Genomic DNA, 18,329 nt, shown 5'->3' on the forward strand with positions numbered 1-18,329 from the left:
CATCAACTTTGAGAGAAGAAAAAGAAGCCACTTGAGAGAGAAAAAGAAGCCACTTTGAGAGAATTATAGTAGTACGTGAAATCTTTCTACAAGCTATTGCGAGACATGGGTAGTCAGAATATCCCATACATTTATGAGCATAATGCATGCCACGCATAGATAAAAATAAGCCATATGCGGTACAAAGAATACATTTTTAAAACACTTATAAACCGATACACGCCACGTACTTATAAGCATAATTGAGGTAGAAAAGAGCAAAAGGATGTTAAGTAGACTTTTTTAAGCTTTGAATGAAAAACCTGTGAAGATCAAACCCTAGATGGCTTTTATTGATTTTCTCTCAAGTTATGCTGTACCTATCAGGCTACTTGTACCTATTCTTACCCGAAAAGAAAACAGATAGGAATTTCTTCTAACATTTGTACTAGTCATCTCTTGCCCCCTCCCCCTTTTTTGGTACGTAGCATAATCTTATCGTTCATTGTTCTGTATTTAACATATTGTGTTTCATTGAAAATACAAAAAAAAAGTGCAAAAATTACTTTACAAAAAGAAAACTGCATAACCGCGAAAAATGTCATTGGGGGGAAATTTGAGGACACTACATGGATCCCTAGCCCTCTCAATTTATAGCCAATCTTACTATGTTGATATAGTACATAACTGTAACGACTATTAGGAGCTGCTACCTCGACTCCAGGGGCGGATTTACCCTACCGCAAATGTCATGTTCTATGGCCGACTACTGGAGCATTTTCTCGTATTAACAATAGCTTGGTTTTTAAAATAAAAAAAATTTTATTCCAGAAACAAGTTAGTGAATCATTATCAAAAAGATACAGTCTAAAGGTTTACATTGTTTTTGTTGTTGTATTTATAGCTGAAATTTATAGGTTAACAAAACTCAACAACTAAGCTCTTAAATGGCCGACTACATGGAGCATTTACCCTATATGACTGGTAAAGCCACTTTATAACACTTTAAAAATCTGCATGAGCTTTAAGGGGTCGCAGGTTTCACATCCCTAGTATACGCTATACACACTCCTACGCAGCCCGGCAAGGAAAGTGTCACAAATCAAAATTTGGGGAAAACGTACCAGCTATTGATATGAGATCTAAATTTAATGCTCTTTCTTGCCACAAAACTCGTTAAGTTAGCTTAAATAATTGGTACGTGGTGGCGTTAAAACGATATAACCAATAGTGACGCATCACTAAAATGTCATGATTTAGAAGAAAATTTTTCCAACTGTTAAGTATGCATTATTAATTTAGAGAACAAAAATTAACCAGTAAACATCACAATATATTTATTTTTCACTTGCTGTAATATTGGAGACTTAATCACTTAAAAACTACTGTAGCGTAAAGCCTTAATTTTCTCCAATACTGATTTTTTTTTTTTTTTTTATTTAAGTCATGTTACCTTCTTCGCCGGGGTGTCATACATGGGCAGCACATGGCAAGCACTTGAAAGCTTAATTTTTCTCAAATATACCACAATCCACCCCGTAAAGAAAATCAACTTCAGTGAACTAGAATAAATAGCACAAAATACCTCTTAGTAATTTTTAATTAAACCTTCCTGAAACCACGCAGGAGAATCATGTGCTTGCTTTACTTCTGTAATAAAAGCCCATTCCAACCTCCCTTTACATCAAAAATAAATTTCTTGGGACCTAAGGCACTACAGGATAAATTAAAATAAATTAAAAGCTGTTAAGGTCTTCCACTACTATTTCAAATTAGTTGTCCTGCCCTTTGTCCATTTTACGCAATTTATTAGCCAATATTCTCGAATTTAAAGCCCGTCCCTCGCCAAAGAGTGAGAACGCCGAGAATGCTTGCTTTAAACCATAATTCATCAAAACTAGAGTTTCACGGTCCATTTATTTCTGTTACAGCAGCCGTAAAACCTTTTTGGACAGCGGCTCGTAAAAAGGGGTAATTTTAAGAAAATGATGTAGCTATAAATCGGCAGCAATGTGCTTTTATTAAGATAATCTTAGTACTAAGACAAATGTCTTACAAAAATAAAATATTTTTTATAGAGAACCATACAAAGCGGTATTTCTTCTCTATTTATTTCAAACGCCATACCTCCAATATTATCTAAAGTTTAATGACATAATGATTCAATTCATACCACTCATTTTATTATGATCTTCACTCCTTTTTTAAGTTAAAATTAGGCCGAAAAACTAAACTTATGATCTAAAACATTATAACTTATCATTTTTAGCAAATGCCTTAAGATTGAATTCATTAATTACTTTTAAAAAATGTTTTTTTTTCTCAGGAAGGGGTGTGGGGGGGGGGATAGGAAAACAGATGATTCACAAAGAAGAAGACATTCATTCAATAGCGCTTTTGGAGGACATGCATATAGAGTGCCATTGATGTCAATTCTTTAAAAAAAAAAAAAAAATGGATTAGAAACATTGCGGAAACAAGAATTGGTGAACGAAATAGGTGTACATATTTTATTCGAAAACTAGCAGTAATCGAGAGTCGGGAGAAATGGGACACATGCATTTCAAATCCGAAATGAAATGTGAAAAATATTGTCTAGCTTTTCCATTACGTGTAGTGGATTTGACTCGACTGTGATAAATCTACCGGTCAAGCTAGAATAATTTTTTTTTTTGCATTTTATTTCAGCATATAAATGCAGCTGTCCCTTACCTCCCAATTCTTCCCTAAATATACAGTACGTGGAAGTCATTGATTTCCGCCGTATGTGGTATCAAACCACGATAAAATTAAAATTATTGAAACGTCACCGGTGCAACGCATTTTACCATGGTTTGGCTCATATTCCTAAAATTTGTTATTCTGTAAGATCACCGTGACTTTCTCAATAATTCACCAAACTTCATAAATCTGACACCTAAAAAATTTTCCTGGCTCTTAATTACAATTCTTGCCGGCTGGTGGCGTGATGGTAAAGCGTTGGCCTTCTACGCCTTGGACCCGGGTTCTGACATGAGGTGGATAGTTGGGGGGATTTTCGAAATGCAGAAAATTACCAGCGCCCATGTAATATGATTATGTGGCATGTAAAAGTTTCATTGAGTATTCGTTTGGCTTTGAGCTCCCGAGGCAAAAAATAAATTTCTAGTGCAGTTTTTCATCAAAGAGAGCCTCCATCTGGTTTAAACTGGGTGTCAAAACTACTTGTGCCTTAATGGTGGCACATGAAAGACTAATGCCTTGTCGGGAGCGCACAAGGTCTGGGAAAGGCCAAATGGCCTCTTTCACAGCCCCACTGAACACGAAAAGAAAAATTTACATTTTTTTTTTATCAGTTCCTGTATAATAGATACATATATAGAATACTAATTTTGATTGAAAGAAATAAATAAAGCACATCTCATTAAGGAGTTACAGTACCTCAAAAAAGATAAAACGATCAAAAAAAATTTTATTGCTTATTTCAAAACTACAAATTATTCCAAACACAGGGAAAAAGTTTCATCGCTTTGGTTCAAATATTTAAAAAGTTATGAGTAATTTTAGATCATGCTCGTTATGTGTTCTTAGGCAAAAGAAAAACTTTAAATTGCTTTTTCTCGGTGATCTTTTTTTTTTTTTTTTTTTGTGTGTGTGTGTGTTTTCATGTTATTAGAATCCAAAGATTTTTTTTCTATTAAGAAGTACTCAAATGTTTGAGCATGTTACACCTTTAAAAACAAATTTTTTTTAAAAAAATACGATTTTTTGCATAATTAACCACAGAAAATGTTGTAATACATATGTAAACAAATGAGTGCACAGATTTTTAGAGATGATTATTGTGATTCATTAGCAAAAAACTTTTTTTAAATAAGTGCAAAAACAAAAAATCCTTAGGGATTTTAAAAGAAATTTTCCTGAATTTTTTGAATTTTTAGAAAATGTGGGCAATATTTTAAGGTTTTGAAAATAAATTATTGATTGCGAAATGAGTGTGCATGTTATGGTTTCTAAGAAAAAAAAATACATAAATTTAAAAAAGGAGATTCAAAAGGTACTGTGACCCCTTAAATCTGCAATAAATTTGACAAGCGTTTTACCGTGATCATGTGAAATAACGTAGAAATTGTTTAAGGCAAGAGTTCTGGCAAGTGGATCGTATGGCAGGCAATGCTCCGCATATCCATGAGCAATAAATATCAAAGCTCTGCAAATAAAAATAGTAATTTGTAATATTGCATAAAATACTTAGGATCCTAAATCATATAAATGTTCTTCAAAACAATACCAATCATATGCATTTCTTACTAAAAACATATTACATAAGCATTCAACTTTCAGGTTTTATATTTAACAGAACTGATACTAAAAAAAAACTATGAATTTTTAATTACAGTAAAATATCAAAAATATGAACTAATTGGGACCGAACACTTTCAAAGTGTTCGGATTTTTGAAATAACCAAGAAAATACCGTTTAAGAAAATAGTAAGTCACTTAATCAAATAAGGTGGTTATACAAAAATGCTTATACATAACATACAATACAGTACATAACACTACAATATGTAATTATATTTCTTAACAAAAATTTATTTCATTGTTCACTAAAGAAAGAAAATGAAAGATATTTACAGTACTGTATGTACTTTGCGAAGAACAATTACACAGTAACTAAACAAAGAAAATTGAATGAACTTCTGAAAAATATACTGACTTTACTCAAAAAAGTTGTCCGATTTTCGTAAGGGAAATACTTGAACTCATTTTAAAAAATCGCTGATGAGAGAGCTTTTAAATTCGTTTGAGTTTATTAAAACTTCTGGGGAATGCTTTTGGATTTTTGACGTTTCGAATTTTCGACGTTCAGACTTTTATCGTTCAACTATATTTGTTTACTTATTCATTGATTTAAAGAATAGTTTTAAGCAAAAATTGAGAGGAAATCCTTTTTTTTCCCTTCGAAATGAGAAGTGAAATTTTTTCTTTCCATATTTAAACGTAAAATTACAAGAAACACATTAATCACTGAAAACGTCAAACAATAATCTATCCTTATTAGAAAAGAGGAATGCTAACGCCGATTTTTTTTTTTCACTATTTTAGTTTCACTCTTCGAGCCTATGCTTTCTTTCGAGAACTAAGATTATTTAATAATGCATAGCTAGTGACTAAAGGATGATTTTCCGCTTTTTAAGTTTGCTGAGAGGAATATAAAGTACATACAAGATAGAATTTTAAAAAGTAATTAAAACATAAAACGTATTGAACCAAAAGGGTTTTTTCTTTTACTAAGGTGAGAAGGCGAATTAAAATTTGTAATGATTTACAGCTTTTCAAAAACACTTTTTTTAAGAGTGCATGCTTACTTTCACATCGCTTTAACTTACCAACTAATAAAAAATATTGTCCGTTTTTCACGAGAAGGTACTTCACCACGTCTCCTCGAACGAAGAGTTCCGTTTTATGCGGGGGTGATCGGTAAGCAATCCATGCGCTTCTAAAGGAGACAAACCCAGACATCCTTAACTTGGCCGTGCGTTTTAATGTGCAAAAAAGTGTTAGTGTCCTTTACATCACTTGCTTCACTTGTCTGTTGTCATTTTAGTTATTCTTACATTTTAAAAACTGCTGCTTTTACATCAAAATGCTATGATCCGAATATATCTTCTGCCGAAAACAGGAAAATAGAATCATCGGATATCACGTGACGAGGGAGGATTCAAGTGCCTTCTTGTAGAAAACGGACAATACTATGGTGTTTGTTCTTAAAAACGGATAAATTTATATATCATCTGGATCTGCATCTTTTGTCTGAAGCCTTACAGAACTTATCTGTTCAAGTGAGCACGATTTGAGAGCTCTGACTTGAAAAAGGTCAAGTACTTCTGGAATCATTTCCCGAAATCAGAGGTTTGCTATTATTGATTTATTATCCCAAAACACCAACGGATAATTTTATCTTAGACTAGCAGTACCCGCAAGTCGATGCCCGTGGTAAGAAGTTAAAGGAAGTCCGTTGAACAAAAAAAATCCACACACCCCGCCCCCTTCTGATGTGCAATGATCATTTTTCTTAAACTTAAAAGCGTACACACCTTTTCAAAGATCTATTAGAGTATCTTTGGAATTTAAAGCTATTCGCCAAAACACAGAAAAATATTAACAGTAGCTTTAAAACTGAAAATAATCTTTCAACTACATAGTTCATCGCTTAACGTGCCAAGCAACCTCGCTACCGTAACCCTTTCCTTTAGCGATGAAGCGTTTTTTCCCCCTGCAATTTAAAGTGTTTCGCCAAATAAACAATGCTATAATAAAAACGTTATAGAGAACAATCACAATTGAATAATACGACAAATCAATTTACTTAGAAAAGTAACTATCTTCAACTATAAGAACATAAACAAACGTTGAAGAAATGAGGAAAACAAAACCCAATAGAAAAATCCTACAGAATCAAATTATGTACTTGAAAATCGAAAAAAAAAAAGCATTCAAATATCTGTTCGCTGATCGCAACATCGTAGCATGGGCATGGTTCCTCGCAGCTATCGATATTGTCGGCCAGCGATTAACCTTGAAGTGTTAACTTACCCCGGCCATCTATTTGGAATTCATAGAATTAAACTTACCCTGCCATCTATTAGGAAATTATAGATCTAAACAATTGATTAAACATTTAATTTGCAATTACAAATATTTCGGTCAATCTGATTTAAAAAAAAATAGCCTACAGCCTTCCTCAATAAATGGACTATTGGGCACAAAAAGAATTTTTCACTTCGAACCAGTAGTTCCTGAGATTAGCGCGTTCGAACAAACAAACTCTTCAGCTTTATAATATTAGTATGGACATACATTTTCACGTTTTGATAACGTTATTTATTGCTTTTTCTCTGACAAAGTATCATCGAGGTTTGATTCATGGCTGACTCGAACCTACTCCCACTGGATCGCGATGCCCACATCTTCAGGTCGAGCCACCGTGGCTACGCATATCCTGCGTTCCAAGGATTTTATATTGTAATTAAATTTTCCCGTTTTCATAATATTTTTTATTGCTGCTCCACTCCTATTAGCCATAGCGTGATATTATATAGCCTATAGCCTTCCTCAATGAATGGACTATTCAACACAAAAAGAATTGTTCAATTCGAACCAGTAGTTCCTGAGATTAGCGCGTTCAAACAAACAAACTCTACTGCTTTATATTATTAGTATAGATGAAGATACAAGTGAAATACTACAAGAAATTTGTTTTAATAGCGTTCATACCAAGTTTTCTGCTTTTGTTACAGATTTTCTTTGGGAAACAATCAGCAGTGATTCGAAAGAATTCTTCTTCGACTGTTTTCAGTGCAACGCTGTTTGACTGTATTAGCATGCAGCAGACTTAAGTAAATTTTACAAAATTATTCGATGATACTTCATTTACAACATTCTTCCATTAGGTAACATTCAGTTTTTAGAATGGAATTATTCAAGCATGTTTTTTACAAGATCTAGGAAGTCAGATCTTTTAGTGGCGTTTTAAGTCACTTTTTCTACCCTTCATTTATAAGAGCGAAGGAAGACTTCTTTTTTGATAAAGAAATTAATGAAAAATGAGCATTCTTAAATTAAAAAATATCTTTTATCTATTTTCCACTTTCTATATTTGGTCACATGCTTGAGAATAACTGGTTCGTGTTATTGCATAAGTTGAATACTTATAATGAGTAAAAAGGCAATTAAAAGAAGAGTTCTATGTATATAAATGAGTAAAGCTCACCTAATATTCAATAAAATGAAGATTTCTACAGAATAACGAAATTCTATAACATATGTTGCCTCAAGTTCACTTGTGGTAAAAACAACAGTTACAAAACGTTTTGAACATAATTATGGAACACATTGCTATTGGAACATTTTAGCACATTTTGATAATTAGGATGTTAAACAAAAATGAGACTCAGCTTTTGGAAAAGTCAACAATGTGCAATGTGATGTTGTACAAAACAACATAAAAAACAGCGTAACGTTCTACTGAATGTCTAAAATAGCGTAATTTACAAATTAGCGATGCGCAAAATTTTCTAATCAAAGTATTATTGAATGAAATGTATTTGTTAATAATTTTCTGTTACATTTACTCTCTTTTAAAATGTATTTAGCATATTCTAGAATTATATAATGTACATTTAAAAAAAAAACATGCAGAATTTTAAACTTAAACACATAAATAGTTAACATTTAATGTTCCCGAATTTTAATTCTCCCCAAAAAAACAAAAATTACAACTTCAAAGACAAAACTTTTATTGATCGGAGAAGCTTCACTTCAACAACGTCGCTGCTCTGAGAAAATATTTATCACCACTCACATTTAAAAACGCGTACTTCCTTTTCGCTAAAAATAAGCTAATGAGAAAGCTAATTAATTGTACTCTCTTTATATTCTGATAATTACCGTAATTAAAATAGCATTAGCTAGGATGAAAAAAAGGTCATTTGAAATGATGCTGAATGTCGTTGAATATATTGCAGGAACTTAAAAGTTGAAATTTAAAATGAAAAACCTCTGGACGGAAGGTAAATCGCTCAGCTCACCAAGTAGTTAAGTGATTGTGGTTAGACAAACTTTAATGTTGACCGTCTTAAAACAGCCTTAACGTAATCCTAGTGCTCAGTTTTGTTAATCATTGATCAGTAACTATAATGAACATACATTAAAATAAACTAGATATTACAAATCTAAAACCCTAGATTGAAAATGAAAAAAATATCTATAAACATTGTAAAGGAATGTCGGGCAAAGTGAAATAGTTAAGATATCTTTCTTCTTTCCAAATGAACAAATTGGAAATTTGTTTTGAAAAATACAGTACAGAAAGAAAGAACAATGTATTATTCAATAAAACTTCTATTGAAACATTATTTTTAATTTTTGGTAGTAAATCTTTACATTAAAAAAAGGTGGAAATTTTCCCCTTTTTTTCTTCATGGGGCAAAGTGAAAAATAAAACTTTTTCGAATGAAATATTTTCTATCTGATTATTAAAAGCATTATTGATTAAATGAATGAGTAACTAAAATAGTGAATGAAAAAATGAATAGGTAGGGAAACAATAAACAATTAAAATAAACAAATTAATTGATCAAAATATGAGGATTAGTAAATGAGTAAGAAAATAGACGAAGAGTGAATAAATAAGTGAATTTTTAAAAGAAGGAGATTAAATGAAATCATTAGTAAATGAATGCGTAAGTTATTTAAAAAATAAGTAAACGAAATGAACTATTTCACTTTGTCCCATCCACTTGCCCCGCATGCAATTGACTAATTGTACAAAACATTTAAATTAGCGTAAGCTTACAATTAATTAAATGAATACTGCACTGAATATTAGTAGGCGTTAATCAATATTTAAAATGTTAATAAAAATTTTATCATTTTGTGACAATAAAAATAATTTTTGACTTACAGCAAAATATTAGAATATGATTCTCAATTTTTGAAAATTGCTTGCATTGTATTTTATGCCTTCAACCTCAGAGGTAATTTTTTCCCGACTGGAATACCTTATATCTGTTACTCGATAGTTAAAATATTATCAAATAGGTGATGCTAAAAACAGCGTAAATAGTTCACCATTTCACTCTGCCCCGCTCTTTCATTTTGTCCCACATTCCCCTATATATAATTAATACCTCTATTTAAAGGACTTTTTATTTCCCAGGCCCTTTTGAATAGAGATCTCTATGTATTTAACGCTAAAAAAGGGACATTCTGTTTAAGGGACCGTCACAGACAAAAATGACAAAAATGAATCTATAAATGAGAGAGAATTGTTGAATTTACCGGAATTCAAGTTTCTGCTTTTTGTCTAAAAACGTACGGATAAAATTGTAGACATTAACATGTACGAAGAAGCAAGTATATATTCTGAAATTCTTGCCGTAATTTACAGAGTCTGCTCTTCTCTCTGATCAATTTATTCATGCAGACTCAGAATGAACAGATAGTGCAAATAGTTTTCCGAATTCAATTAATTTTCGTGTTAATATATGATCTGTAATATATAGGGCTCCTGCACTTTTTTTTTCTTAGGAATTATACCTTGAGCAATGAGATACTAAACATCAGTTTACAGATTTTTGATTTAGATTGTTTTTTAAGAAGTAAACATAATGCGTAGTAAACTGTTCGATAAAAATATCTGAAGTGATTTAAAAAAAAAAGAAAGAAGAACGTCAAAAAGCACAAATTGCAGATTACTGCTATATATGGAATATATGCAGTAATATAGGCAGTAATCTGCTATTTATGCTTTTTACATTTTTTTTTTTTTTTTTTTTTAACATAAAGTTATATTTACAACCAGGATTGTACGCTATAATAATAACTTGATGTTTTCTGAGAAAATAATGAACGCTGTTTTTTTTCCTTTAAAATAAACCGCTTCTACTTTAAAATTTCTGATTTTTATAGTTGATTTTTTTTCCTCAAAAATGAAGAAACAGTACTTTTGCGCGTTCTGTTTTCAAGCTCCACCCATTTCAACTTTGCCTTTATGTATTGCGAACTGAAATTGCAATATTTTATTTAATTCCCCCTCGAAAAGCGATGAAATTAAATCGCGGATAAAACTTCCGAAACAACGACACAGCAGAAGTGACCAAGAAATATTTCGAAGAGAAACAGCTGACGAAGGAAAAATCGGAGGGTTTCTTTTCTTTCTTTTTTTTTTTCTTCTTCTCCTTTATTCTATCAGCGACTTTTTTGACAGCTTTGGAAAGACATTATGTGTTTTTGATAAGCTTTTGGCCATGGTCCACATTTGTGATAACAGTAATGGAATACGTTAGGAAGAAAATAGCTGGATGACTGCCAAAAAAGTAACCTTGAAGGTCTGAAAATTGTTTGTATTTTCCTTTTCTTTGTCTTCTTTGTTTGGTAACAAGGATGCAAAAGATATTTTTCTTACAAGTTTGTTTATATCAGTCGAATATTGTAGTTATAGATTTTATTAAGAATTCGCATATGTGTAGATGTTGGTGATTTAAAGAAAGCAAATAAATGGTTTAAATTGTTTGCATTTATTGCAGAAAGTATTAGGACAATTTAGATTCTAAGAAAATATAACTTTTATATATTTATATATATATATTTTTATATATATAAAATATAAGTTTTAAAGTACATCAAAAATTGCTTAAAATGTTTTTTGAAGAGTTCACAGAATATTTTCCGATTTTCAGTGATACACTTCCGGAGATAGTTTTTTTTTTTAATAATATTATTATTACAAACTAGAAAATCGACCGTCAAGGTGTGGAGGGTGAAAATTGCTTCTACATTTGAACGAAGCAATTGCATGTTTGGTGATATTTTAATAGTTGAAGTTTTAACCCTAACTCCTGTGGATTAACCCTAAACTCCAGTAGATAGCGCTCACTTTTTCGTTTTGTCGTTCTCCTAAAATGACAGTCCTATCAGTAAATCAGTTAAGTTACCGCATCCAGTTCAGCCTTGTCAAAATAAAACATTTCCTGCATTTCAAACATTACCAAAAAATATTACCAAATTATCATGACATGGCGCGAGTTTCATTGGGGGTGACGTCTGGATCGGTGAATTCGGTATTATATAAATGAGGATTATTGTTCTTGTTGTTACTTGTAAAACTAAAAGCGAGTTTCCAGTTTAAAATATCATTCAGAATTCTATGAATTGCAGAGAAAAGAAATTGGAAACGTTATTACTGTTTCACTGTACAAAATTTTAAAAGTTTAACTACACACATTGGAAATCAGTTTTTTAAAAAATACTGATGTGTGGAGAAAATAGTGGTCATTTTAGAAATCAGCACACCAAAAACCATAAATATCAGTGAAAGCTTATTTTGTATTTTTCACAACATTTAATTTTGCAGGCCTATGTTTTTAGCACCAACATTATAAGCAGATTCATATGTGCATATCAATCGCTTACTTTTGCTTCTTTACACGTTAGTATGTAAATGCATAAAAATAGCAATTTACAAAATATATATAAATTCATATTACAGCGTTTTTCACTTTCGTTTAGAATTATTTCACTTTTAAAAATATATAAATGCTCCACACATCGGAAATCAATTTTTAAAAAAATCCTGACGTGTGGAGAAAATAGAGGTCATTTTTTAAATCAGCACACCAAAAACCATAAATATCAATGACTGTTTACCTTGTATTTTTCAAAAAATTTACTTTCACAGGCCTGTGTTGTTAGAGCCCACATTACAAGCAAATTCATATGTGCATATGCAATTGCGTACTTTTGCTTCTTTTCACGTTAGTACATACAAATGCATGTGGTAAATTAAAAAATATAAATGCATATTTCTTTCTTTTAGCTAATTTAAACTAAGAATGCAATGCAAATATTTAAACTCGTAAGCCCTTACACGTGATAACAAATCCATTTGTCCTTATATACTTTCCTTTTCTTTTACTGACAATAGTTGAAATGCAAATGCCAAATCCGTTAAAGTCCTAATAACGAAAATCTTATTTACTACCATACACTTTAAGTACATGTTTTATCACAGGAAAAAAAAAAACAAAGCTAGTACATTTTGTACTTTTTCCTTGGAGGGAAAAAAGTAAATTCCTTGCAAACAAAGGAAAAAAAAATTTGAAAAACGTATTCAAATTAAAGGTGGGTAATGTCGTTCTTTTTAATGATCCGTTCATCAAAGGATCGTTCATTCTTTTGATCCGTTCATTCAACTCGTTCATTTGAACGACTTCGTTCATTTAAAAAAGTTGTAGATCTCTCTGCACGACATACCTACTTATGTTCGAAATGATTCATTAGATCAGTAATATTCTTTGAAAGAAAAATAATTAAAGTTATTTAATAGTAAGAAAATATGTCTATGAAAAATGAATCGAAAAAACCTTTTTTCTTGTTTAGATGTATAAAGCAATTGTTGTTCATTTTGAAGATATTTCTCAGTTGCCGAATGGTAAGATATGTTTCCCATTTCAAAAATCACAGGCTCCATTTCAGCATGTCACAAAATTAAGTTATTAAACGTTACTCCATAAAAAACAAACTTCGTGACGTCAGAAAATTTGCAAAATTGATCTGACGTCAAGAGCACTGATTCTAAATAGAAATAAATCTTCAAGTGTAGTATGGTCACAGATGAAAATAAAACAAAAAATAATTTTGAATGTGTACTTTAGGTTACATTTTTAAAAAAATGTAAATCACAAAATAAATAAAGCGAGAACTGCAAAAAAAAAAGGCTATAATATAAAACATGATAAAAAAGAAATGTTTATTAAAACTATGTACGTTAAATGTACATAAACTTAACGATATTATAATCATAAAACATCTGCTTTTTAAATAAAAACTTGCGTAAATTGTCGAAACTAAACTTATTTGAACTTAAAACAAACGACTGTCAACCATGACATCTACCCAAAAGAAGAGTGTGCGTTCCTTCAAATATCTTTTCCTAGCTACAGCGCTGTATACGTACACTTTATGACTAAAAGTATTAAGGACCCTCACGATTTGTCGCCTATCCAAGAGTTATTCAAATTCAGCTCATTATATCCAAGATAACTTTCTGAATTTTTAAGATATTCAACTGCAATTTTATCATGAGTTGAGTAACCTATAGTTGGGTTTTGGATTATGAAGTTATAAATTGCTATCTTTCGCGCATGAGCAGTGAAAAGTTAGCTTAAAAATTAGCTTAGTGAAAAATTGCTTTAAATGACCATAATTTATCAAAGTTTTAACATTTGCATTTAAAATTATAGAATTATATTTCTCTTGTATGCTGTAAAGTTTTCCGAAAGTTTAGTAAACTTTGATGGCAAACTCTGCTCGTTATGAGAAAAAAAACCTTTAAAAAAAATCGTAATTTTGAAAGAAAGGCAATCTTCGTGAATATCAGTGATACTGTCTCGAAAGTATGTAAAATAATTTTACGTAGTAAGCTAACTAAATTAAGCACGTAGTAAGCACTTTTAAATAGGGGAAAAAATTAGACAGTGATTATCCGTATTAAAAAATCTTTGGATATTGAATGTAAAATAAGCAAATTGGAAGTCGCCAAGCAGGTTAAAAATAAAGCCAAATCAATATAGACGAAGGTTTAGCAAGTCCAAACATTTTGTTACTAGCAAAAACAAGTTACACAAAACATTACGAATGGATACATTGGAAAACTACAAATAAACTGCAGCGCTTTAAAAAAATGATGAAGCAAAAAATTAAAAAGGTTCGGAATGATTATATTGTACTACACTGAGGCAGAGGAAATTTGAGACTGTTTGAGAGTTAAAAATTTGAAGGTGAATGTATTTGAAGAAAAAAAAATACATTTTATCACAAGTGCATCAAAATCAAGTTCCAAATGCTCACCGTTCAAAAGAACGGTCGTTCATTTTTTAGGTGAACGAACGGATCCGTTCATTTTAAGGATTCGTTCTTTTTGACCCGTTCGTTCATGAACGACACATCCCTAATTCAAATGCAATCAACACGTTTTCGTACCTTATTTAATTTACGTTGCCTCGTTAATCAAGCTACTGATCCTCTTAAGAACCTTGAGCATCTCTCTTCTCCTCTCTTCAGAGAGAAATTGACATCCATAATTCTTTCTAAAAACTACTGGAGCCTTAAGCTTTTCTCCAGTTACAGGAAAGAAACAAAATTGCTGCGTTTGCAAAAAAGCTAAGGATTGTTCTGGCGAGAAAAAAAAATACAAGCAAAAATGTTCATTCCTGAGTTGATTTGCAGCAGAGCATTACAAAGACCCTTTTCGATTTAATGGAAATGATAAATTGGATTTCAGAAGCTGAGAATTTATCGATTCACTTTAAAAGAAATCACGAAGAAAAACGAAACATTTGCCCCAAGAAATCTTTCATCGGAAACTCCCGATCGAAACGAAGTACACTTTTGGTATTGGATTTTGCTTTCCGCTGGAACATAACTTTTACTTACATATTCATGTGACATTTAATCATTGGTAACATGCAGGAAGATGCTAATGCTCTTTTGGGATTAAAAAAAAAATTATATATATATATTAACATAAACTGCATTTTAAACCTGGACAATTTAAATTAAATTGAATCGAGCTTCACAACTCAGTCAATAGGCGCCACAGACAGCTCTTTGATACTGGTAGACGATAAATTTAATAGCAATGTAAAAATTGAACAAGAAGGAACGTAAAATTGAATCAAAAACCCAAAACACCCAGGGGCCTCATCAGGGGGGTACTCCCCCAGGGTAGGACAAAAACCTTGAGATGTTTTGTGAGTGCTGCAGACGAAATGTTTAAAAAACAGCACTAGTACCTCGACATACACAAGTCAGGCAAAGGGGATACCGGAAGTCAAAAATATAAGCAAGACAGAAATTAATTAATTGGAACATTTTCAAACCAAAAATACAATCATCACAGACATTAATTAAAACACCTTCAGAACAAATTCAAACTACAAGAAAACACAAATGAACTCAATTTCAAGAGGAAAAACATGGAACGAAACAAGAGCGCCCATATAGGGGTGCAAGTGGGGGCTCAAGTCGTCCCCCTTCCTAGAAATGAGAATTTCCTTGCTTTTAGTACTTTTTTCTTTGCAAAAATGTATAAAAATTTCTTTTCCAGCCATTAGTGAATAAGTTATTAAAAATGTCAAATTTTAATATTTCTAATCTGTATTGAAATCGGTTTCCAGGAGGAAAATATTCTGCTAAACCATGGGGAAATTTTTTGAGCCTTCCCCCTTTAAAATTTTGCATATGGGCGATCTTGGAAATAACATAAATATGGAACAAACAAAAAGACCTACCTACTCTTTCATAAGCTTGTACATGAGATTTTCGTTGAGATTAACTGGATATCGGTTCTCAGTTAGTTGCAGTTGAATTTTGAATCGCTGTCTTCAGATTTATTTTATTGTTGCAGATTTTTTTATATCTAGTAATTTGAGAGAGGATTACATTTCTGAACACTTTTTCTAACACAGCTGTGGAAATGAATTAATGAACGAACTTTAAAATCAAAATCAGAACGTTTATCATACAAAAAAACACTGGTATCTTTTTTATTTAGTTGAATGTCGAGATCCAGGAAATTAACTGAGTCATTCTTATTTGTCTGTTTCAGCAAAAGTTCATTAGGGTAAATTTTCTTTATATAAAATGTGAAAATTTATGTTGTTAAAAATGATGATGTCATCTATATATCTAAAAGCTTTTATACTGTTGTTTGCTAAAAAAAATTAGATTCGTAATAATGCAAGAAGACATTGTCTCTTGACAAATCTTTTGACGAACATTCCCCATAATCTCATAATCGGCGCTTCATCAGAATTTTTGAAAAATATGAAAATTCCATCAATCTAGATAAACACTCTTGGATAAACCTGGTTAAATTTTGTATTTTCGAAAATTACTTATACAATGGTTCAAATTACTACAGACAGATCAACGGAATCTCGATGGTTACATCGTTTTCTAGTGCATTTGCCAATGTTTTCTTGTATTATTATAAATCTATTTTTTAACAAACAGTATAGAAGCTTTTAGATATATAGATGACATCTATATTTTTAACAACACAAGTTTTCGCAATTTATGTAAAGAAATCTACCCTAATGAACTTTTGCTGAAACAGACAAATAAGAATGACTCAGGTAATTTCTTGGATCTCAGCATTCAACTAAATAAAAAAGGTACCAGTGTTGCTTTGTATGATAAACGTTCTGATTTTGATTTTAAAGTTCATTCATTAATTCATTTTCACAGCTGTGTTAGAAAAAGTGTTCAGAAATGTAATCCTCTCGCAAATTAATAGATGTAAAAAAATCTGCAACAATAAAACAAATCTGAAGGCAGCGATTCAAAATTTAACCGCAACTTTAACTGAGAACCAATATCCAGTTCATCTCAACGAAAATCTCATTTACAAGCTTATGAAAGAGTAGGTAGGTCTTTTTGTTTGTTCCATGATTATGTTCTTTCCAAGGGCGCCCATATGCAAAATTTTAAGGAGGGAGTGCTCAAAAATTTTCACCATAGTTTAGCAATATTTTCCTCATGGAAACCGATTTCAGTACAGATAGATACTTTGCGCTAAAAGCAACTTTTTTGTTTCGTGCGATAAATGAATCAGCGCGTTATCGTGCTGGAAAGTGTAGTTTTCGCCACAAGAAGTTCACCGTATACGGCTAGTTGATGTTCAAGAAAATTATTGTACTTTTCGGAAGTCATTCTTGAATGCACAAAAACAATATCCGTTTTCCTTTGAGCCAAAAAACCAGTTCAAACTGTTACTGATCCTCCACCCATTTGGCGACTCAGTACATGAGGAGACTTCGTAAATCGCTCTAATAATATTGAAATCCATCAAGACCATACTGGTTAAACTTTTCTATCATCAGACAATAACACTGAGTACCATTTGGAGGGCCAGGCTGTAGTTTGTTTTTTGAAGTTTAGACGGCCCATTTTGTGCTGAAAATTTATTCTATTGAAAGGGATATTTCGCTATATGTATTGGTATTCGTTCTAACGGGATTTCACTGTATATGTATTCAGTTTTTTTTCAGCTTGAAAGTCTAAAAAAGTTATTTTTCTTAGTTAAATCGAAGATTAATAAAATTATACTAAAATTAGAATCCAGGTACATTGTCAACTCTCAAGCCATGATGTACCTAAGATTTAAAAATAGTTTATCATAAAGCGCAAAATCACGTGTACCAAGAGCTTTAGTAGCTGAGCTAAGAATACAAAATACATATCCCAAATGCTTATTTTGGGATCGATTTTACATCTAGTTTAAAATGAAATGCATCCAGTAACATTCAAAGAAGTCTGGTGCAACTATAATATGTAAAATCAGAAATGAAAAAACATCCGGACAAAAAAGATGGATATATATATATATATATATATATATATATAAACCTTTTTAGTGCATTACCTTTGAACGCTCTAGCCCGGAAATATCATGGGCACGAGAAATACGAGACGAAGGCTCACCACGTGATTTTGACGGGAGGCGAGAGGGAAGAGGTTAAAGCATGAAAAATGAAAATTTGTCTCATATAAGTGTTTAAGAATAACAAGAAACTCCATGTTAAATACAAAAAACTTGCGGTGCTATGCAGAAGTCACCAAAAGAACTTGTTTTCATTACGATGAAGATATTTGTTTCTTCATGTTTGGTAGGGCTCGACCGATGGCATTTTTTGGCCGATGGGCCGATGCCGATTGTTGGCCGATTGTTTTCCTCCGAATGGCCGATGGCGAAAACAAAAAAAAAAAAAAAATCAAACTGAAATAAATTGATAAGTTTATCA

The 18,329-nt window shown here is 31.6% G+C and overlaps 1 protein-coding gene across 1 annotated transcript in view; it reads right to left on the reverse strand.

The window, feature by feature from the left end:
* The window catches only part of LOC129218384 (monoglyceride lipase-like), a 134,992-nt gene that overhangs the window by 77,001 nt on the left and 39,662 nt on the right, over nucleotides 1-18,329 (reverse strand). The window contains exon 2 of the mRNA XM_054852628.1: nucleotides 4,062-4,168. Within this exon, the coding sequence (XP_054708603.1) occupies nucleotides 4,062-4,168 (107 nt within the window). The remainder of the gene's footprint in view (nucleotides 1-4,061; nucleotides 4,169-18,329) is intronic.

The sequence above is a fragment of the Uloborus diversus genome, chromosome 3, assembly GCF_026930045.1.
Source record: "Uloborus diversus isolate 005 chromosome 3, Udiv.v.3.1, whole genome shotgun sequence".
Classification (NCBI taxonomy): Eukaryota; Metazoa; Arthropoda; class Arachnida; order Araneae; family Uloboridae; genus Uloborus; species Uloborus diversus.